The 24,400-nt window shown below is 34.9% G+C and overlaps 1 protein-coding gene across 1 annotated transcript in view; it reads left to right on the top strand.

Annotated features, from left to right (window-relative positions):
- The window catches only part of LOC129228611 (cyclic nucleotide-gated cation channel alpha-3-like), a 107,532-nt gene that overhangs the window by 11,907 nt on the left and 71,225 nt on the right, over positions 1-24,400 (top strand). The window contains exons 3-4 of the mRNA XM_054863292.1: positions 7,443-7,657; positions 20,103-20,396. Coding sequence (XP_054719267.1) covers positions 7,443-7,657; positions 20,103-20,396 — 509 coding nt within the window. The remainder of the gene's footprint in view (positions 1-7,442; positions 7,658-20,102; positions 20,397-24,400) is intronic.

The following is a 24,400-nucleotide window of genomic DNA, read 5'->3' as shown; positions in this document are numbered from 1 at the left end:
ACCTTACCTACGTTTACTATGTTGAACTTTATTAATCACTCGAGACGACAAGTGATGATTAAATTTTAAAAAATAAAAAAAAAGGTAAAGGATGGACTAAAAAAAATTTATACAGTTTCAAGCAGAGGACAACGCGTAGTCTCGGACAGCAATAGGCCAGATCAAGTTTTCAATGTGTTTTCTAGGTTAACATGAGGTATTTCTAAGGTTTGCACTGAAAATTCAAAAATATGCACTAAAAATTCTTTAGTCACTCCAATAAAAGTTTGCAAATTGGAATAAAAACACAAATATCTGTTCTTGTATTTTTTTACATTTTTGGTGAAAATTTTAAATTTTTTGGCGATAATATGCACAAAAAAATTGTAATCGCATTGGTAGTAAACACGAAAAATCGAGCTACCTGAGAAAACCCTCTGGTTGCCCGTTTTTTTTTTTTTTTTTTTTTTTTTTTTTTTTGTAGAGAACAAAACAGTTTTTTTGCAATCTTTCTTTTGTGAAAAGAATCTAAGAGTTAGTGAAAAACACAGTAACATGCAGTTATCTTGAAAATTTGTCATTTTTGTGCAGTCATATGTTTTAACGTCAAAAGAAGCAAAAACATGCAATTTCATATATGCACATATGCATTTGTATAGCTTCCGGGCTCTATATTTAATTTTGGTAGTTATATGCTTTACGCACATTTTTACTTTTTGATTAATTTGTAAGAAAATGCTCAAAACATGTGGGAAGTAGCTTAGTGTATCTTCAAAAAAAAAATTAAATATGTAGGGTTAGTGCACAGTAGTCGACCACAAAGACATAAAACTGCTTATAAATATTATGTGTATGACTCAAAATCGGATATGATGCATTCCCCCATTCTGTTACCAAGCCCCAATTATCATCCAAAATCAGTGAAGTTGTGGCGTTGTGGGTACTTTTTATTAAGTAGTAATGACTCATTTTATTTTAAATGGTGTGCCCATCATCCTAGTTTACGATTCTGCTTTTTTTTTTTCTTTTTTTTTTGTTAAGAAGAAACATCATCTTTAAATGTTAAGTACCCTTATTTTTTCGTTCTACTGTAAATCTGCTTTTAATTATGATTGTATAACGTAACGTTTCAATTAAAAAATAAACCCCACCTTAGACTCAATTATTTTTAGAAGGGTGGCCGACCACTGGGTACTGAATTCTTATGCATTTCCAATAGTCGGCCATGGCAGATTGACAACAGGTTCTATACTGTTTGATCAACCTACACAGCAGTCAACTGCGTACTTAATATGGATTTTCCAATATTCATTGAATAATAATTAAAAAAAAAGTATTGACACAGCGGGTTTTGAGTAAAAATTCCCTTCATGATTTCAAAAGAAAATGTTTAAACTTTGTGCCTTAACTTTTTTTGACAAAAAGATTCATTTCGTCATTATTGCTTCTAATGCTGATTTTAATTCAGAATTCTCGAAAACAGGTGTTGTAAATTTAGTCCATCGTTGCGTTTAGAATAAAAGTTCTATTTCTCAACATGTCATTACCAAATGGTGATTAATCTTTTTTCTTATCAAACCATCTAACGGCGGTGATTTGATTTTACTAAGGCTAATTATTTCAAATGTTGGTACCACTTCTTATTACTGCTTCTATAAGCAAATATTTAATTCCTTTGGGCTTCATTTCTCTAGGGAATCAAAATTTATTTCTTGTTTAAAATAATGCTGCCTTTGCTTCAAAATTTCATTACGTAACTACAAATTCCACTTTAGTTTATTCATCGTTTACTAATATTCTTGTTGAAAGCTGTATGATTATCTGCATGACACCGCTCCCCCCCCCCCCCCTTTTTTTTAATTTACCTACATACAAGCCCGTCATTTGGGCAATCAAGGGGGGCAGGGAGCAATTGACACCTCTGCATTTTGCTTTTGAAATGCATTGAATTCATACCCTTTGCCCCCCCCTTCCCCTGAAAAACTTTGAAAATACGGACGAGTCTATGTAATTCATCTTCCTCCAGTTCGTTCACAGCGAAGTGCCATTGATTTTTATGATAAATTTTCTTTTAGATGTGACTTTAATTGCTAATCTGTTACGCAAACGGACTTTCACTTGCACTGTTTTGAAGTGAAATTATTTCAAAAGCTGCAATTTTAATTTTGTGTTCGGTACGTTGAAGGTTCGTTCTAATGAACATAGACCAGTCAAGTGTCAATCATATCGATCAATATTTCGCCCTTTATCGGTCATGAATTCTATCAACCCTTTTGTTCAGTCTTTATGTTAACATAAACAGTTAATACAGAAACATTTTTCGCTATGGGGGGGGGGGAGTATCCATGATAAAAAGGATTAAATACAATTTTTTTGAGGTAATTCAGAATCCAGGTGAGGTTGGCGTGCACATATGTCACTTTCACATCATTAATGAGAGGACTGACACTGTTATTTTATATTCTCATGTGACCATAAAGCCGAATGTCATTTTTTGTTTTAATTTTAATTTATTCTGATAGAACCTAACGCCCCCTTTGATATTCTTCTGCGACCCTAGAGTCCGTCCCTGCCTCCCCCCTAGGTTAAGAACTGCGAATGTAGAATATAAATGATAAACAAAATTATTGCACGTTGCATTTGATGCATATTCAAATTGATTTCAGTTTCGAAGATAATGTAAAGATAAATGTTACGAAGACATCAAGAGGGCAGAATGCTTTCGTAATTACTGGAATAATTAGTTTTGTAAGTACACTGCACTGCTGTAAGCTTTGCATTCAATTTTGTTTAAATTTATTCACTCACACCCATAAGAATAATGAAAATGAAACGGCTGACTACTGGGTCATGCATGGCCGAGCACTGGATTTCTATATGGCCGACTACTGGAGCATTTTCTCGTATTAGCAATGGCTTGATTTTTAAAATAAAAATGTTTTTATTCCAGAAATAAGTTAGTGAATCATAATCAGAAAGGTATAGCCTAAAGTCTTACAATGTTTTTATTAAAGTAAGACAAAACAACGTTAGAAGAAGCACAAATTTGTAAATTACAGCAGACACGTGTTTCGGCGTTACAGGAAACGCCTTTTTCAATGCAAAAAATAATGAGCTTATGGATGAAAAGACATCCGACAAAAGCCAAGAACAGATAAGCATGCAGCTTAAAAGATAACAACAGCGGATTAGCCAAACACCAATGACAAAGTTATAAACCGATCAGGAACCAATAGGAATGCAAGCAAAGGCCAAGAGCTTTCTCTTAGGTACGAACCCAGAAAGAAAGAATTCAATTGGACAAAGATTAAGCCGAAGCTTAAACAAAAAGAAAAGAAATTGTCAGTAACCGTGAACCGCAAGAAAGGAAAAGCTGAATGGAAAACCATGAAATAAAATAAACAGAAACAAAAAATATTCGAAAAAAGGAAAAATAAAAATAAATAGAGGAAAATTGGGGGAAAATTAAATCCTCAATTTCATTTCACCAATACGGAAATTGAGGATTTAATTTTCCTTACTCGTACTTGTCTTAAGCAATGTTCTTTTGTTTTTAATGGAAATTTTATATTATGTTAGATGGTCTGGCTATGGGAAACCCACTTAGCCCCATTCTTAGTGATATTTACATGCATTATTTTGAGGTTAAGCTGTTCCAAAAACTGCAGTTTCAATTTTATGTTCGGTATGTTGATGATTGTTTTGTTCTAATGAACCAGAATCAGTTTGAGAGTGATGAGGTTTTATCTATTTTAAACTCCATTGATCCTCATATTCAGTTTTCTTGTAAGAAAGAACGGAATAATTGCATTTCATTTCTTGATGTACTTGTTTCTCGTACTAAAATTGGTTTTGAAACTACTGTTTATCGCAAACCTTTTGCTGTTTCTTTACCTCCTCATAGACTATCGTTTCATCCTCCAAATCAAAAATATTCTGCTTTCAATTCGTTTGTTTATCGCGCAATTAATATTTGTTCTTCGTCGGAACTTCTCAAAGTGGAACTTAATTATCTTAAAGCTGTGGCAATTGATAGAGACTATCCGCCAACTTTGATTGGTTCCATTTATAAAAAACTTTCAAATAAATCCCAAACTAATGTTCTTAACCGAACCTTCATCAGAAAGAATTTGGTTGTTTTGCCATTCTTTCCATCTGTAAGCTATCAGGTTGCTAAGATTCTAAAACGTTTCCAATTCCAGGTGGTGTTCTCTCCTATTAATAAACTTTCATTCTCTTCTCTTAAAGATCCTATTCACCCTCTTAATTGTTGTGGAATTTATAGAATTAATTGTAGTTGTAAACTTGCCTATATTGGACAGACTCGGCGTGCTTTAAAAATTCGCTTGAAAGAGCATCAAAATTATCTGAAAAAACAACAATTAAATAAGTCTAGTATTGCTCAACACTGTTGGGATTCGAATCACTCTTTTGATTTTAACTCTTATCAGATTATCCAAAAATGCCCCAATTCATCAGATCTTGACTTTTGGGAATCCTTTCATATTTTGAGGAACAGTTCTAACTTAGTTAACGATCTTAGTGCAGTTCCATATTTTTCTAACATTTGGCTCCCATATCTTTAATACTGTCCTTTCCCCATTCCCCCCCCCCCTTTTTTTCATTTTTATCGATCTTCCTTTGTTTATTTTTACCTTTTTGTCTTGATTGACACTCCCCCCCCCCCCCAATTTTCTTCTATTTATTTTTATTTTTCCTTTTTTCGAATATTTTTTGTTTCTGTTTATTTTATTTCATGGTTTTCCATTCAGCTTTTCCTTTCTTGCGGTTCACGGTTACTGACAATTTCTTTTCTTTTTGTTTAAGCTTCGGCTTAATCTTTGTCCAATTGAATTCTTTCTTTCTGGGTTCGTACCTAAGAGAAAGCTCTTGGCCTTTGCTTGCATTCCTATTGGTTCCTGATCGGTTTATAACTTTGTCATTGGTGTTTGGCTAATCCGCTGTTTTTATCTTTTAAGCTGCATGCTTATCTGTTTTTGGCTTTTGTCGGATGTCTTTTCATCCATAAGCTCATTATTTTTTGCATTGAAAAAGGCGTTCCCTGTAACGCCGAAACACGTGTCTGCTGTAATTTACAAATTTGTGCTTCTTCTAACGTTGTTTTGTCTTACTTTACTGTTCAGCACAAAGGTATTTATTTATCTTAATGTTTTTATTGTTGTATTGAATGCTGAAATTTGTAGGTTAACAGAAACCAACAACCGATTTCTTAAATGGCCGACTACTGGAGCATTTACCCTATATTCCTTAATTATAGAGATTCAAATGTGTATTTATTCATATAATCAGAAAGAAAGACACTTGAGTCATTTTCCTGATATTTTAAAAATCTTTCAGCAATTTAACAGCTTAAAAAAGAAAAAGCAGTTTTCTGACTTAAAAGCAGTTTTCTGAAAAAGAATTGCTTCACAAATTCTAAACGGATATATTCTTCCGATTCCAAATAGGTGGAATTAACCTCACTAACTCGATCAAAAATCAATAAATATTCATTTTTTACAGTACTTTTTTTTAATCTCATAACCACCAAAAAGAAAACTTGAACGGCTCATGGAGGACTGTATGTTGAAAACATGCAATCAGAACAGACATAAAGCAAAAATTTAAGTCAGATGTGCCTTAAAGTAATTAGCGAATTGTTGAATACGAATTCACACCCAAAATGAGCAATCACGAACAATAAAAAATTGAACAGTAATACGAAACTATGAGTGTTCTATTTTAAAAACTGTATTTTCATAATAAACAATGAGCGATTCAGGCTTTGTAATATTCTCAAATTGAGCAGAAACGTACGAGTTTCACCCAGGGGCTTGCACAGAAATTTTGGGACCCGTCACAAATGACTTGTCCGACTCCCCTCCATATTGTTTATCCCTATATTTCACGCCTAGTTTTAAAAATATTGGGACCCCTTCAGGCTCGGGCCCGGGCTAACAGGTGCCCCCCCCCCCGCTTCCACCCCCTGTGCACGCACCTGGTCTCATTCGGGATTTGTATTGTGGATAAAAACAGCCATTTTACAAATTCAATGGCGACGAATTGAACTATTTTGCCTTGAGGAGATGAGGAGATTTCTGCAAGGCATGTTTGTATGAAAGGAGAAATTATTTAAAATGTTCTGTGTAAAGTGCTGTATGTATGAGCAAAATGGAAAAAAACGTAAATAAAGCAAATATTGTCAGCAAAAGGCTGTGAATAGTTATTTCAAGGGTGTAATCGAGTTCTTTCACCAATGCAAAAAGTTCACAGTGCCCACCAAGAAATTCACGAGTGAACCTCTCTAACCACAACTGTTAAAAAAATCCTGAAATCTTACCGTAAAAGTTAGTGCCATTCATGCTACCAGTGACGTTTACTATAAAATCCTATTTTACTGTAAAATTTTACGATGAAACAAACGAGAACAAATGCGAAAAGCAGGTTCGATCTAAGGACCCTACGGAAACACTTTCCCTCGGGAAATACGGTGTTATCATATTCGCAATGTAAGTGACGTGGTGCATCAATTGGCGCTGCAATCGTTTATTTTTTCGGTACAATTTACTGCAATTTTTTTTCTTTACTGTAAACACTTCCTTTTACAGTAATATTTACCATAAAAGTTTCCTGATATGACTGTGAAGGCTGATTTGGGGGTAAATGAGTCGGAGACTTTTAAGTTCTAGGTGTCGCAGTCGGCAATTTTCCCTCCGAGTCTCAAGCTCAGCCAATTCTGTGGAGATGGAGTCAGACTGATTTTAGCGTAAAAGAGTCGGAATTAGCGGCAGTGCTGCTGAACCGAAGTGAACTAACTTTCGTGTTTCTTGCAGGGCTGCGCAAACATAGGAGAAACGACCGATTTCGGTTCCAACTCCTTAACCTCCAAATCAGTCCGATTCCTATTCTGATTCCTCAGCACTGGTAGAGTTTCGGACTCTGAAGGAAAATGACCGATTCCGTCTCCTTCACTCCAGAATCAATCCAACTCTATGACTCCAACTCTCTATCGCTGGTTTCTTATATGCATTCTTTTGTCCTGTGCGTGCATTGGTTAATTTCTAAGCTGATGTATCTGGTATGTATGAGTTACTGTGAAAGACCGAAATCTGGTAAATGTTGGCACACGTCAGTGAATGTCAACAATCCCAGAGCAATTACATCTGCGAACGATCAAATAATTCGTTGTATTTTTACAGATTAATCAGTGAATGATGACACTCACCAATTTCGTTCTTTCATAGTAATGTATATAACACTGATGTATTTTGATTGATGTGTTTTCTCACGACTTTCTTAAAAGATGTTGAGCAATTTTTGCACTGATGAAGAAGTTCTTTTTAGCCTTGAAACAGCTATTTGCAACATTTTCTTGGCAGTGTATGCCCTTTTTATGCCGTTGCTTAATACTACTCACTGTCTAGAAGAACTTTTAACGAGTAGCATTCTATTGATGTTTTCAGAGCCTCGACTGGTGTTCAGATCTGGTGTACCTCCTGGACATAGCAGTGCAGTTTAGAACAGGATATCTGGAGCAAGGAATCATGGTGCGAGACGGAGTGCAACTGGCCAAGCACTACGTAGCCTCAAGGGACTTTTTCTTAGATGTAGCAGCATTAGTTCCTCTTAGGTTCATGCACAATTTTTTCGGAGAGTCCCCATTACTTCGTTTCCCCAGGTAAGCTATCTGTATTGCTTTCACGGGAACGATAGACTAGTTGGGACAAACCTAACCTGACATCATTGTAATGCTGTGATTAGGGACGAATTTAACTACAGAGCCATCACAATGTTGCCAGGTTAGGTTTTTCTCAACTATAGATGTAAATAAAGAAATGCGCAATTTAGCTCGGGCAAGAACAAATTGGTGCCAAGCAGACGGCGAATCGAATACTATTGGTTATTATTTTTCAATTCCAGAGAAAATCCCCATAAGCAGGCCTAGCGGCAAATCTTCTAGCAACCTGTTTGTTTACTTCCAATCTATCTTTCCCATAAACACAGTATATCTATCTATTTATATATAAGATATCCATAAACGATTTCCGGGATTTTGAAGCAAAAAAGCCTTGACCCTGGAAAAATAGGCACTTTGACAATCTTATCGGATTTTACAATTTCCTTTATTGTAGTTTGGAAAAGGAGCTACAAAAATGTTCCCGAAACACAAGCAATCCAAGCAATTTCCTATTACCCATGGATTTTTTTTTTAAATATAATGTAGGGAATGTAGAGCCAATGTAGAGATTTGTAAGTTCTTAGTTGCTCACATAAAAAAATTACCACCAAAATAATTACTTCTTTTAAATAGCTAATGATTTGTTATTAAGTTTTTAGACAAGTGGGTGTGATAAGGCAAAGAAAATTTCCCCGCGTAATCAAATACCTCGCTTAATCGAATATTATGTGTTGGAACCAATGTTATTCGCTTAAACAGGGCTGACAGTGTTAAAATCTGAGTGCGTCTGTCTGTCTAGCTATAACTTTATTTTCCTCGAACTGTCAATCTGTTTGTGGTCGAGAGAAGTAACGTTAAGAGGAAGTCACTCCGCCCAATCTCAACCATTTAGTAGACTTTTACGTATTAATAGATTAAATAAAATCTATGCAATGAAATTCGTGATATTTTGTTGGCAGAGATTCTGCTTGGTAGCAAAAAGATAATGCCAAGTTGTTGCCAAATACTGCGAGGTATTACCAAGAGTATATCGCTACGTTATACCGATGTGACTTCTCCAGTTGTTTGCTATTTTGATTCAATGTGTGGGGTCGGTCTAGAAATTCTTTCCCAGACCACACTCATCGTGAGAAAAACATGTTACGCGGGTGTTTTATATCTGTCACCAGTATGGGAGCTGGATAAGTATAAGACCACACGTAAATACGGTTTTTGCTCCCCTTTTCTGAGAAATGTTCGAAATCAGATCTTCAGAATAGCTGAATTTTATCCGAAGCTGGACATTTGTTGTGCACATAAACTTTCTCTGTTTGGTGTGATATGATGTCTGTGACACTATAGGAAACCTCCGACAGCAGAAGGAAAAGATCTTAACGCATGTTGTCAACATCGTCTGACTGTTGTAAACAGGGGTGCATTCCCAGCCAAACGAATCCCCGTATATAAGAGAAAGTAAATAGATCAAAGGGGGAGACACTCGTAGGGCAAAGAGCTGATGAGTCGCGGAGTGTGGCTCTCGCAGTTCAAAATATCTTTGTAACATTAAAGAATCTGTAATTTGTAATATAGCTGTAAATATTGATATGTTGATTAAACGTCTCTAAAAGACCATGCATTCTCTTCTCGTCTTTACACAAGAAGTGGGATCGGTACAAGGTACAACGTGGTTTACGGCTAAGCAGCCGAGCCGTAAGCGAACTGTGCCCACTTGGCTCTCAGGTTGGCGTCCGAAGCGAGCGGGGGTGGGAAGGAAAGCAGTATTTTTGCTTTCTTTGAAATTTAACAATTGCGAGCAACTAATTGATATTTATAAAGTGCGATAAATAAATAATAGAAAAATAAAGATCCTCTTAAATTAAAGGAAAAAAATGAAAGACAAAAGGAGTTTACTAGTTTGGTCCAAACTTCTGCACTTAGGAAACGTTTTGCACTCAAGCTTTTTATTAACCATTGAACTATAATTACATTGAAAGAAAATTCCGAAACGTCTCTGATTACTTCCGGGTAACGTTTCAGGATTTCAAAGGTTTAAACCAGTTTCCCGAGGAAAACAAGTTTTTTTGCAAAAAAAAATTTCCCGAACTGCAACAAGTTCCATGAATATACCGATTTTAAACTGGGGTGAAAACATTTTTAGCTACCACATTAAAAATATGTTAGGCTTCTTTATAAGGTGTTTCTCATTCAACTTCGTTACGGTCCCTTTGGATTGCCGGATTGTAGCTGTGAAGGATTAGCTTGTGATTCCGTCTTAGCATCAGCCATATTTGCTCTAGGAGCCTTCCTGGTAAATCAGGTAGGTGTTAAGCTACTACAACATGCACATATAAGTTTTCTCTAAAGGATCCTGAGTTAGTTCCGAAAGACAACTGGCTTTGATTAAGAAGGTTTTCGATCATTTTCAGGAAGATTCCAGGTTAATATCAGGAAGGCTACCAACCTTTAGCGGAAAACTTTCCTGGTTTTCGCCAGATATATTATTGGAAGAAGTTGGGCACATTAGCTGGCTATTATTTTGCAGGAAAGTTTCGAAATTTCTTTTACAGTGTAAAGAAAAAGAATTAGAACAGAATTTTTTTGTTATCTTATCATTTAAAAGAAGAAGTATAAAAGTTTACTGTTAATAAAGTTACATTAATGTTTTACCGTTTATCTAAAGCAACGAACAGAGAAATAAACAACGAAAACATAAGAATGAACTTATGAACTTTTTCAATTACTATTTTGTTTCTTTTTTCATGTTAGCTACAGAAAATAACACCAGATACAACTCTTTATTCAGCGGGCGTCCCGATAAGAGGTCAATGGAGGTCACTGTGACCTCCCAAAAATGTCCTTGTTTGGCAAATTTTATCTGATTCGGCAAATTTGGTGACAGTAGTGCAAGACTGCAATTTTTGAAATATTGATTGATTTATCTTATTAGATATAGGCATATGGGCACGATCGTATTTTATCATTCAGAAAAAATCGGTGCTTCATACGGTAAACTTAGAACTTCCTCTCACGAAAAATGTAAGTTCGGGGTGTCCCTCAATAAAAATTAAATAGTCATTTCTAACTCATTCATGTCTAAAAATAAGCGACATAAAACTAGACAAATAGAGACATTTGCTGTTTCATTCTTTTACTTTATTTTATTTAAACATTTTTACACATTTTTGTTTATATATCTTCAAAAATATTACTGCATAGTAAAATAGGAAAACTAAGCGTTGTTTACAGCTAGCTTCCCACCTTTTTATTATTTGGGATGAGAAATATCTATATATAATAAAAATAAATAAAATGCAATAAAAAACGAAACGCTATGCAATATACAAGGACTAAAAGAATCGATGAAGCTACTAAATACACTGAAGAGTCGCCATTGTTACCAACTTAACTCTTTTACCTGCCAATCTTACAGCACTTGCACCGCACTTATTTTTAGATTTCTCTAAAAAACCTCTCTATTTTCTTCAAAAGCGCCATTAAATAATAAAACTGATCCAATTTCAGACGTTAAAGAAAAAATATTCCTTCATAGAAATTGCACTAGCAAAAAGAGTAACATTTATTTCCAGTCTATCCATTGAAAACTAAATGTTAAACTTGTTTTCGAAAAATGACATCAGATGCAACGTATCAAGTTTCTAGCCTCCCACGCGTACTACCTTTCTTTGATACTGCCGTGGGAAAGTAAAGAGGGCAGAAATGAGTTTCTGAGGTATTTGAAGAAATGCGTTTTGGGATTCCGTATCAACAAAAGGAAGATAATGGAACTTCGCGTTTTTTTTTTTTTTTTTTTTTTTTTTTTTTTTTTTTGGTTGTTTGTTTGTTTCGTGATTTGTACAATAAAGCTTATACAGTAAAATAGTTGACAAAATATGAGATCGAAAGATATAGATGACCGAAATTTTAAAAATATGTTCATGAAATGATGTATCATTTGGAAATAATTTTCACGTGTAAAATCTATTTAATTAATAGAAATACATATGAAAATGAAGAACAGATAATTTTATTAAAAAAATAAAATGATTAATAAAATGCAGCTTGAGCAGCAATCATGAAATTTTACCATTATTATTAGCGTTGATTTGCTCCCTTTTAGATGGATAACATGGTGCTGGAGCCGGTATCTACATTGAGTTCTTCAACTTCTACCTACCAGTAGGTCTTCTCACTATTGTCATCGGTGGTGAGATTGAAGTTATAGCGGTAGCTGTTGACCAGCTATTTCTAAGAAGATTTGATTTCGATAGGGCTGTAATCTTTTCAGATTCTAAATCAGCATTGAAACAATATCACAAAATAACCACTGTGATTCACGAAGAATTTTAGAATGCAGATCGTTGTTAAAAGATTTTTCTCACAAGATCTCCTTCCAGTGGATTCTGGTGCATTGCGACATTGCTGAATAAATATGCTGACCTGCTTGCTAAGAAAAGAGCTCTCGTGGCCCAAAGACCCAATAAAGTTTCGATTTTTCATTCACTGAAGCTATTTACCAACATGACATTTTTTACAATTTTAAACAGGATGCTCTGAAGATATCAAGGGGCAAGTACTGGGCAGTTGTGAACGAAAACCCTTCTGGTGTCCCTGAAGCCCCTGAAGCAAGAAAGGCGGCTGTGGCTACTTTCAGGCTGCCTACGGGGCTTGACTGTCTGCGGTCACATCTTCACAAAATTTGAATTGATGACTCCGTAACTCCAGTCAGGCTATGACCGCGGAACATTTGGACGTGTGCACTGCACTTAGTGGTTTTAGTTCTATTGTCGAAAAGTATTGGAGAGCGCATGCACTAATGGTACAAGTCTGGCCAGTCTTCTCACTACTAATGAGACTAATAGTCTCTCAGGGTGCGTTCATAAAGTATAACGAAATTCACTGGCTTAACGAACGATAACTCTTCGGTTTTCCGTTACCCGCGTTCACTTTTTGAACGATTAGTTAAAGATAAAGATGGCGGACGTTAGGTTAGCAGACGACGCAGATCATTGCTTTTTCGGAGGATATGTTTTTTGAAGTTAGTGAGGAAAAAAAATGACTAAAGAGGATTCTTCTTTTGAATAAAATAAAAAGAAAAAAAAACAAATTTCAAGATTCCTTTCAACTTAATTCCATTTTAATTAAGATAGTTTTTTAGATTCCATCATTGTTTCTTAGCGCAGAACAACAAATAGTACATATTTTAAAACAGAAAAAAAATATGTTCACTCATTCTATTTTCTGCCCCACTGTTTGCAAATACTGTTAATTTCTAAAAAATCTGAAGAAAAAAAATGTATAGAAATAGTCTCTTGTTTACTCTTAAATTGGTGTATCTCCCGGTAGGGTAGACCGACCAGTGAGTGAACACCACCCAGTGAATGAACAGCGCGTCATTTTTTTTTAAAAAATAAGCTTCCAAAAAAATTTTTCTGAATAAAATCACTACAAAAGCGTTCTTTATTGATATTCTAAGCTATCTGACACCTGATTGGTTACTTTGGATACGTATTTCTTTCCTGGAAAAAATTTTAAATTTTTACTTCCGTGAATCGTTCTTTCTCTCTTTCAAAATAATAAGGCTGGTTTCGTGCTAGCAATTATTTTGATACATATTTTTTTCATCGATAAATTTTATTTTTTAACTCTACGAAAGAAAAATTAAGTATACATATTTAGGCTATGGATTTAAATTGTTTCAGTCAATGCAGAATGCGTAGATTTTCAGGTAGAGGGGTGTTCAGTCACTGGGTACGAAAAATTGCGAAAACCCAGTAAATGAACAATGGCAAAATTTCTTTTGATTTAAAAAGAAATTTGAAGTTTCTTTGAGATATTTTCATTTTTGTACTTTTTTGTAATGCAATAGTTTTATATGCTTTTTATTTATGAATTTCATTATACATTTTATAATTTCTTTACTTTTGTCTTTGTAAACAATGCACTTTTTACTGAGTTTTATCTTTTATCTATCTATATCTCTATCTGTAAATTAACCTACCTACATCTACCTTCCTATGTCTTTATCTCTCTTGACAGATAGACAGGTAGATAGAGAGATAGAGAAATAGAAATACATATATATACAAAGAAAGAGAATAGACAGGTAGATATGTATGTATGTTTGTATACAGATTGATAGATAAGTAGATAGAGGAAGATATAGAGATAGATATATAAAAAGTAAGTGGTAAATAGATATATAGGTAGATAAATATAGAGATAGAATAGGTAGGTAGATAGATAGATCGATAGATTTATTGATAGATAAATAGATAGGTAGTGGTTAATAGATAGATAGGTAGATAGACTAATATAGAGATAGATAGCTAGATAGAGAGACTGATATAGAGATAGATAGTAGGTAGATATATAGACAGGTAGATAGACCGATAGATATAGATTGGTGGATAGATATAGATAGGTAGATACACTGATAAGAAGACAGATAGGTAGGTAGATAGGTAGACAGGTAAAAAAGCAGGTAGATAGATGAATATATTGATTAGGATAATAGATTGGTAGATATTTAGATGTACAGACAGATAAATAGGTAGATAGTTAGGTAGATAGACAGACAGCTAGATAGATAAGTAGATAGATATATAGATAAGTAGATATATAGATAGATAGATAAGTAGATATATGGATAGACAGATAAGTAGATAAGTACATAGATTAGTAGATATATAGATAGACAGATAAGTAGATAAGTATATAGATTAGTAGATAGATAGATAGATAAGTAGATAGATATATAGATACATACAAAGATAGATAAATTGATAGATAGATAGATAGATAAATATATAGATAGCTAGATACAGATAAGTAGATAGATAGATATATAGATAGATAGATAAGTAGATAGATATAAAGATAAGTACATAGATAGATAAGTTCATATACATATATATATATATATTAGGGTGTCCCAAAAAAATGAAAGTCGTTTTTTTTTAAACGCATACCCTCTTATTTTTTTCCTTTTATATCAAAACCGTTGTAAAAAAAGTTTCATGCAATTTGAAGCACGGTAACCCGTGCCGACTTGCGCCTAAAGGCCTAAACGTGTAAATACCACGTGTATTCATAAGCAAGCGAACGCTGGCGACGCGATACTTTGAGAAGCTCAAAACAGCTGTAAATAGCGCACCGAAAACAAATGAAAGCAGAAAACATATGTTCGGGGGTGGGGGGAGGGGGAGCTATCCGTGGCAATTTTCAAACCTTCAAACATGTCAGTACGAATACATTCTGGTCAGCGAGCGCAGTATAGTCCTTCCATAGGGAACGAATCATGGCAGTGGAATTGCAAAGTTTGAAAAAAGAGATGTTTTTAATAGGAGTCGTATAACACCAAACTACGGGCTTGAAATTTCCCTCAAACGGACAAGTTCTGTCTGTTTTGTTTTATACCATTCGAGAAGTAAATTTAACCATCAGTGAAAGCGCAAATCTCGCTATTCGGGAATGCATCATCTTTTGGGAAAAGGCACGCATTCCCACCAAATCGTTGCCAAATTGTGTGAATAAACTTAAAAACCTGAATCAAATTTGAAGAGACTTACAAAAAAAATGCAAAGAAACTGCAAGTAGTATTCAGGCAGCGCCAACAAGACTTTAAGAGTAGTTTAAACAATTTATTCAATATTGCACACGCTGATGCACTTCGTTTAATCAAAATAGAGGAAGTTGGGATTTTCTTGCAACTTTAAAGAGAGCCCGACCGACGTGGTCACTTTAGGTGGAGTGGATAAAAAAACTGGCCGACAAAGAGGAAAGGGCTCGACTTTGAGCTGTCCAAGAAGAAAACAGGCGCATTAAATACGATTCCGCTTCAACATCCTCGGAATTGTGTGAACCTGTACAAGAAGATTCCTCTTCGAACTCTAGTGAAAATATTAATTCAGAAAATTTCCCTGAAACATATAAATCAGTACCTAGAACAAGTTTATCAGAACCTGGAACAAGTATATTAGAACCTGGAACAAGTATATCAGAACCTGGAACAAGTAAATATGTAATGAGGAGCGATTTTATTACTCCAAAGTCAGTTGCTGCATTGGACAGGTGTCCAAGTATACTAGATTATGTGTTTATTCTTGAAGCTACTATTGATGCACTTGGGTGTAACATTGATGAATTTCCCATAAGTAAATCTTCAATTCAAAGAATTCGAACTGAAAAGTGGAAGGAGCACGAGGAAAGAATAAAAATTGGTTTTCAGTACGAGGTACCATCTGTAGTGAATTTACCCTGGGATATGAAACTGTTGCTTGCTTTGAGTGCTCAAAAATCAAAAGAATATCGCTTATATATAGTTTTTCTATATGGATGTGACGAACAATTCATTGCTGAGTCTAAACTGGATAATTCCACATTAAAAGAACAAACAAAGGCTGTTTGAAGGGCAGTTTTAGCTTGGAATCTCGAAGACAAAGATAAAACTCTCTGTTGTGATACTACAGCTCCTTTAAGTGGTTCTTGGGCTATTCTTGAACTTATATATGAACTGATCTATCCCACTAAAATACAGTGCTAAAGAGGAGCTGCGGAGTTGCTCCGAACTGTACCCTATCTTGAAAAATTTACTTGACTTTTACTGTGCTGAACTTACTAATATTACGGTCAGGAATGACTATCAAGAGTTGATAGAACTACCTATCATATTTTTAGGTGGAGATACAGAAAATGAATTTAAAATAAAACCACCGGGAGCCATGCACGAAGCTCGATCGATAGCTCGAGCGATTTACTCCATAAACTATTACTATTTAGTTCACAACTAAAATTAGATACGAAGGAAAATGAAGCATTGTATGATGTCTGCTTGTTTGTAGCGACAATATACGTGAAACCATGGATTCAATGCATTTTGGCAGTCAAAGCACCCAACAAAGATTTGTGCTTTTTGATAAAAGTGTACGAAAATGTGGACCCAATTATCTCAAAAGCTGCTCTACAAAAATTCATCCAGCGTTTATGGTATGGTCAATAATATTTCATTCCTTGATGTGAAAAAGACTGTCTCAATGCTTAAAGCAGTAAACGATGCAGCTGAAAGAGCGGTAAAAATGATGCCAGACTTTCATGGTTTGCTAACAGCTGATGAGGAACAAAAACAATCTGTGTTATGTTGCGTTCAAGAGCAGTGGAAGCTCTATCCTGACTGCAAAAAGCCAACATTGAATTAAAAATATGTGCAGTAATGTTTCTTGTAGGCTATGATGCCGTGTGTAGTAAGGAATTATACAGTTTGCGATCTTTCCACTGTGGTCGCCGTACAGGATTTCAGGTTCAACTTTGACCTCAAGTCGGCACGTATTCCCGTTATTTTATTGCAATGAAACTTTTTTCTCATGTTTCTAAGGTGAAATGGAAAAAATTTGGAGGGTATGCGTATTTGATTTCACAAATTTTTTTTTCGCCAGTATATCTTGGGACACCCTAATATATATAGATGGATAGAAAAATAGATAAGTACATTGATAAATAGGTAAATAGACATAGAGATAGACCGATAGATGTGTAGATAGAAAAATAGATAGAAAGGTATATTGATAGATGGATAGAGATATAAAAAGATAGATATAGACATATTGATAAATAGATATAGATAGATAGATAGATCTCAACGAAACTTAGTTTCTTTTTGAATCAAAATTTATCATGTTCATTCACTGGACCAATTTGTGTTCATTTACTGGTTCGAGGTGTTCATTCACTGGGTCGTTGTGCCATTTTTTTCTTTAAACACCTAAAAAAGTCGGAAGCGGTACCATTTAAGATCCCGCGATTTTTTAGAGATATATACATAGATCAATTAAAATGTTTTAGCTATCACGATCTGTATAGTATAGAATTTAAAATTACTAGGATTTTTAAAAAATGAAATTGTGCTTAACTGTTCATTCACCTGTCGGTCTACCCTATATGCGGAAAATAAGTCTGGCCGATGTTTTTTGGATAGAAAACAGTTCACTATAAATCTACTAACTTTGATAAAATCAGATATGACCTGACTTAAACAAGGTATTTTGAATTATTTCTTAATGAGTTACAAGAAAATGCAAAGTGTTTTTAATTTAAAATGTCCGACACACATTTTTCCTCCCGTTAAGAAATAGTAGGCAAAGGTGTATTTAAATTATTTGACTAAAAGTAAAGTACAATGCATTTGTAAAGGCTATTAAAATTCAAAATGCATTATTATTATTATTATATTTATTGCCAGTTGTCTAGAACAAATAAATAATTAAAGTGTGAAGTATTTATTTCGATTTCTTTTATTGAAATTTTCTCAATCCTGCAAACCCTGATGTTTTCTCGCAACAAGATTTCATATGCTCAACAATAAACTATGAACCGCACATATATCGCATTTAAAACATAAACATTGCATGCACTGAGCGCCGCCATGTTTTCTAACTGAGCAAACCACCCTTTTCCTTCGTGAATTTCGTTAAGAATTTCGCTTCACGAAACTAACCGAGTTACACTTTCTGAACGACCAGTTAGCTAACGCGTTTTCTTTTTGAACACCTCGTTCGGTTAACTCGCTTCACTCGTTAAGCGCGTTCGACTTTATAAACGCATCCCCAGACTAATGGTTAGTCTTCACAAAGTGGGTACTGCGGCACCCTGGGGTGCCGTAGGAAGAGGCGGGGGTGCCGCGAAGTGTTCATGTTATCATAATATATGTTAGGTGAGTTTGTCCAATAAGGTTTGTTTTTATGGATCATCTGATGAATATGCAAAAGCTGGATTGATATTAGGTTTTGAACCTTAGGTGAGCGTTATTTGGTATACTTACGCACTTACCTCAAATACTGGAGATGAACTAGGGTGCCATAAAAAAATTCTAATTCCTCAAAGGGTGCCGCGATTGGAAAAAGTTTGAGAACCCCTGGCATAAGTGATATTGTTAGTGTGTGGCATTTATAAAATAAAATAAATATGAAATTTTCCTTTCTGAAATACTTGAATAATTAAACAACCACTGAGCCACCATAACGAACGTTCACAGCACAGTGGGTAATAAGCATGGCTTCCATGCAAAATGTCCCACGAGCAAAACGCGATACGAGCAGCTGTTCTCCACACATTTTTTATTTGCTGAGAAAAACGTTAAACGTGGTGCAACTCTTCACCACGAAATTAGGTTACCATTTGACTAACTTCATGGTATTTAACGCAATTTAAACTTATCACGAAAATGCTGGTTGTAACTAATTTTTTACTAGATTTAACCAATCTCTTGGTAAAACATTGAACTTCATGCATGTTGGTATATTGCATGCCTTAGTTATGGCTCAATGGCGGTAACATACCGCTTAATACTCGAGTTTTGCCATCAATTTACGAGTTGAACCGCACCATGTTCACCATATGTGATAAATTTACTTTATCAACCAGTCTGTTGGTACTCTCAGCTTCAATCAGATGCTATCTGCCTCTAGCCCGGTCTGACACTATTCCAGAATGATGAGTCCTAGCAAGGCTGAAATAAGCCGAGTCAAACCGAACCAATAAAAACTTTAAATATTGTTGACTAGCTGTACACCCGCACGGCTCTGCTCGTGTTTAAAAAATAAATAAAAAGCTTTTAGAGCAAATGCAGATTTCACTTCCCACTCTGACATAAAAAGAAAGATTCTTTTTTTCCCTATCAGCCCCCCCCCCCCTCCCCACTCTAAGGCATTTTCACTATTATAATTAACGCAGCAGGGTTGTGGATCGCTACAAAATAAAATACTTTTAAAAAATTTAAAAAAATAAAGAAAGAAAGAAAGAAATGAAGGACTTAAAAGGCCTAATCATGGCAACTCAAAATAAAACGGTTATAACTTTTAATGGAAAAGATATCTTTTAACTTCACATAATTCCCTTGTAACTTTTTTTCAAATTGAGATAGAAAGTTCAATCTTCGGCCTTGGGTTAAGTTAGATCTGGAGTAAAAAAAGTCTCTTTTTTTAATGGTGTGAAACAGAAAATTGTGGGACAATTCTTTCTTTTACTTTTTATTGATAGTTTTTAATGAAGAAAGTAGTGCCTGAACTGTGGCGAAGCCTTGAAAAATTCGAGTTTTTAACGTGAATAACTCCCGTCATAACTAAGTTAGAGAATTGGAACAAATTGCATGGAACGTAGAAAAATCTTCCCTATTCTAACGGTATATTACTAATATGTATTGGTAATTTTTCACCCCCATATTTGAGAATTTGTGTGAAAATTGGGCCTAAATTAGAATAATAAAATGAACTAAAGTTCGAATTTTTTTCGAACCGGTGTGCAAACCTTTTCCTTGATTAAAGACACTAACTAAAAATTTCAGCAAAATCGGCCGGGAAGTTCTCAAGTTTTGTGCGTTCAAACACACATACCCTTTTCTGAAGACTTCATTTTATGCTATGTAGAGATTTCTCGCCTCATGTTGATCGGAATTCTTTCATTTTCTCTACCTTAGGTTTCTAAAGGCTCGACGCATTTACAAGTTCTACTACGCTGTTGAATCCCGAACAGCATATCCGAATCTGTGGCGCGTCGCCAACCTCATCCATGTATTACTGCTCCTGGCCCACTGGTTCGGCTGCTTTTACTACATGCTTTCAGAGCTTGAAGGATTCCAAGGACAATGGGCTTACAAACATCCCGAAAATGAACGATCTCCATTGGTCAGAAAATACCTTGGATCCGTCTACTGGTCGACTCTCACGTTGACTACGATTGGTGACCTGGCCACTCCGGCAACCAATCTCCAGTAAGTATTTGATGTTTTTTTTATATTTAGAAAACTACATGTGCTCTCACACACAAAGGCGTCGCGAAACAGAATCCATGGTTTAAAGCAACATTTCATATGCTCTACTGTTTGACTACCAAAGTAATGGAAATGCGAACATCTTGTTTTCAACCGGAAGCGGGCGCATCTATTCGTTTGTAGAGATACCAGTTTGACGCTACAAATGTTTGTTAGCCTCTAAATTAAGCTGAGTCACATTGATATAATCGAAACAGAGGAATCATATTTTTCCTTTTCACACTCATTCAGATAGATTTATCTTAACAGGCTGTTTCTCAACTCCATGCTAAACCTGGTTAGATAGTAAAGGAATGTTGAAAGTCGTGGTGGCCTGACTAGTAAGGCGTTGAACTCGTAGCTAGAGAACTCTGGGTTCATTACCAGCCAACCAAGTCTTCTCCGTGATCGCTAATGGTGACTGGAGCACGTTAAATATGTTCGCAGTCACGAAGTCCAGCAAATTTTCAAACCAAATTGACACCTTTGTAAGGTATTGGCTGTGGGGTTATGCTCGGCTCCAGACCCGGATCAACAAACAAAGCTCTCTTCAATCTTTCTCCATTTGTAAAAATAATGGTGTTGAAAAGCGATTTGCTTTACCAATAACGATTACTGGCGTTGTACCAATAAAAAATGTCTCCTTCTTCAAACAAGCATAAATAAACTCGGCTCAATCAATAATCAATCTTCATAATTAATAACGTTGCGTTTTGCCAATACGGGTTATTGGCGTTGTGCCCACACAAGAATTTCTCCTGCTTCAAATTAAGCGTAAATGAAGTTGTCCAATGACAAGAACGGCAGTATCTACAGAAATGAGTTTTCGAGATATTTGAAGAAAGGCATTTTGGATTCCATACTAATAATAGGAAAATGTTGGAATTAGACTTTTTTTTTTTTCTTTTTTTTTTTCTTTTTCTTTTTTTCGAGCCTTTTATTCAGCGGAAACCAAATAAGCGAGTTTGTACAATAAAGATAACGCACAACAGGTGACAAAAACGTAAAAAAAAAAAGAAAAATGAAAAATTTGCCCTTACTTTACCCCCTAAATTTGCCCTAAATTACTGCCCTTTACCTGCCCCCGGCAGTATAGTCAACATCAAGATATTTAATTAAGTTGACATTGCTTAATCTTGCATATTTGCAAACAAAACCAAAAGAATCATTAAGGCCATGCGCCAAAATTTTCATATGTGTTTAATTTAATAGCTCAAATAGCATTTTAATTTAATCGTCAAATTTAATTCTTTCTTGGTTAATAGCATATTTAACAGATATTCTGCATACATAAATCATTACAACTTCTTCATTTTGTTCATTAGCTACTGTTGCTTTGCTTTACGTATTCTTTCTGGGGAGCATTGATTCAATAGATGCTTTATTAGAATGAAGTAATGAATTCACCAAAAAGGTATTCCAAAAACCTATTTTTAGTTTCTTAAAGCAAAAAATGAAAAAAATATTTTTCTAGTTGAAATGCTGCTTGGGGAACAATTATGCATTAATTTTTAATTCAAATAATTGAAATGTATCCTCTATTCAACTATATTTGGCACTGGAACAAATTTCGAAAAGAAAAAAATTAAAGGAGATAAAGACAAAAGTATTTCCAGAAATATTTTATAAACAACATTAAGTTTATTCCTTCCCAAAGTTTATTCTTGCCTCGAGGCTTCTAATAAACTTTGCTTGATGACTTTTTAATGGCGTTGTTTGCGAATCATCTCCTATTACGAACATAGCGCCAAAGATAGAAGTTGTAGTCATTTAGCTGTTAAATAAATTATGCGCTTTAAAGAAGTTAGTTTATCTCTTTCTCTTTACAGTAAATAAAAGTAAGGTTTCTAAGAAAGTCTGTGGCGGACCTGCGTCCAGGAGACCCTATAGCACCTACAGCCTTATGATTTTGTATAAAATTACTTCCAGCCCTAGGGGCGTGCACCTGGGGTTTTATTTTTTAAAATCCGAATTAGTTTTTGTATAATTATTTTTTAAGCTCAAAAATCGCTTAAATTGCCCATTATTGCCTATTAAAGGTGGGAGGGAATGACTTGCACATGTTAGTATTATATATCGTTAGAAAAAGTAGAATTTTCCACGTTCTACACAATTTATTTCAATGCTCTAACTTCAATACGGCGGGAGTTATGCGTGTTTTCAGCTCGAATTGTTTAGGCTTAGCTAAAATTTAGGCACTACTTTATTAAATCTATCAGTAAAAAGCGAAGGAATTGTGCCACAGTGTCTTTTTTTACTCCAGATCTAACTTGACCTACGGTCGAAAAACTAAGATTATATCTCCAAAAAGAAAAAAGTTACAAGCCGTAAAAAATCAAGTTCGAATAATCTCACATCCATTAAAATGATTGATGTTTTATTTGGCGTTGCCATAGTTACTTCTTTTCGATTCGCATGTTTCTTCTTTCTTATTCACAAACTTTAAGGGTTTCGATTTTAAAGGAAAATCTTAGGCTCAACTCAATTCAAGCATCGAGCTAAAGAGCAAAATATATTACTAGAGACCACAAATATGAAAGCGACTTTTCAAACGTGCAAAACTGCAGTTTTGCAATGCTCAGGCGGCCCTTAGCCCTTACTTCTCTGCAAGTTAGTACAAGTTATTTTGAAACTCGGGGAAGGGGTGTTTTTTGATTCAAAGGGAGCTCATAATGCGTTTTTAATCTGTTTATTTTTAATTGACGATTTAAATCTTTGCGAAGCAATCTTCATGGGTTGGTGAACGTTAACGAGCAGGGGGCAGAGCCTCCTAGGTGATTAAAATAAAAATGGCATACGATAGCTTCTCTCAAACGCCGTGTTCCGACAGCAAATCAAGCGAAATGATATTGCAACTTAAGTAAAGTCATAAGTTGAAAATTTGAAGAAGCAGATTTTTTTTTCCTTAAGTAAGATCTATTTTGAACTTTAAATACGTATCATTGAGTGCGTTATAGTTCTAAAACAAATAACTCACTTGTATAAATAAATAATTTATCTGTAGTTAAAATACGTTTTCAGAAGTATCAAACTTAATAAGTATTTTCTGATTACTTTGCAATTATAATCATAAATTTGGCCAATGTCTTTAAAAAATAATTGATTTTTATGTTATTGATCTAAAAAAAAATATTGCGCCAAAGTATTTTTTACAAAGCACAGAAAGTTTATAATTTATTGCTTTTGCAATGGAATCAATCGCTCGGACACTTTAAAAGTAGAGCAAATAGTTAAGTTATATCGAGGATAGTGTATTCGTATAAATCTAATTCGTTTTAGTTTATGATGGTAAAGATAATGTTTCCTTAAAAGTACAACAAGTTGCTGTGAAATTGTATCAGAAAATGCAATAATTATACCAGTGAATAACAGTTTGAAGAAAGGCAGTAAGCTACTGCCTTTCTTCAAAAAGTAGCCTTCCTACCTTCCAACCTTCCTACAATAAAGGTTTTTTAATGTAACTAGATTTAAAACTTTTCTTCCAAAGAAATAATGTTGGGAAAGAAATTTGCAACGCAGCTACATTTTGTAGGCCAGACTAACGTAAGTCGTCGCAAAATCGCTACTTTACTGGAGAGAGGGAAAACGTTAGTCTGGCGCATGCAAAGGTTGATATCCTCGCTTTTTTAACACTGAAAATAATTAAAAATATTTTTTTTTACGAACTACGCTCAAATGTCTCGATGCGGAATAGACTTCTATATACAATGCACTAATAAACGGAAAATCGCAATCTGAGCACTGGTGCACTTATCCTACTATTATTATATTTCTACGAAGGGGTTCTGTCCCCTACTCGCTGCGCTCATCAACCCAGGTTTGCCCCCTGCTGTGACTCAATGCCGACTGCGTTTGGTGACAATTGATGATTTTAATGTTTTACCCCTGGATGTGTCAACATGACATCTTGGATATTCGGTCCCTTAAGGCTTACAGGGATAAGACAGGGCGAAATGGCTTTCCCT

This window comes from Uloborus diversus, chromosome 8 (assembly GCF_026930045.1).
Source record: "Uloborus diversus isolate 005 chromosome 8, Udiv.v.3.1, whole genome shotgun sequence".
NCBI classification, from domain to species: domain Eukaryota; kingdom Metazoa; phylum Arthropoda; class Arachnida; order Araneae; family Uloboridae; genus Uloborus; species Uloborus diversus.
This window is presented reverse-complemented; position numbering and strand designations above follow the sequence as displayed.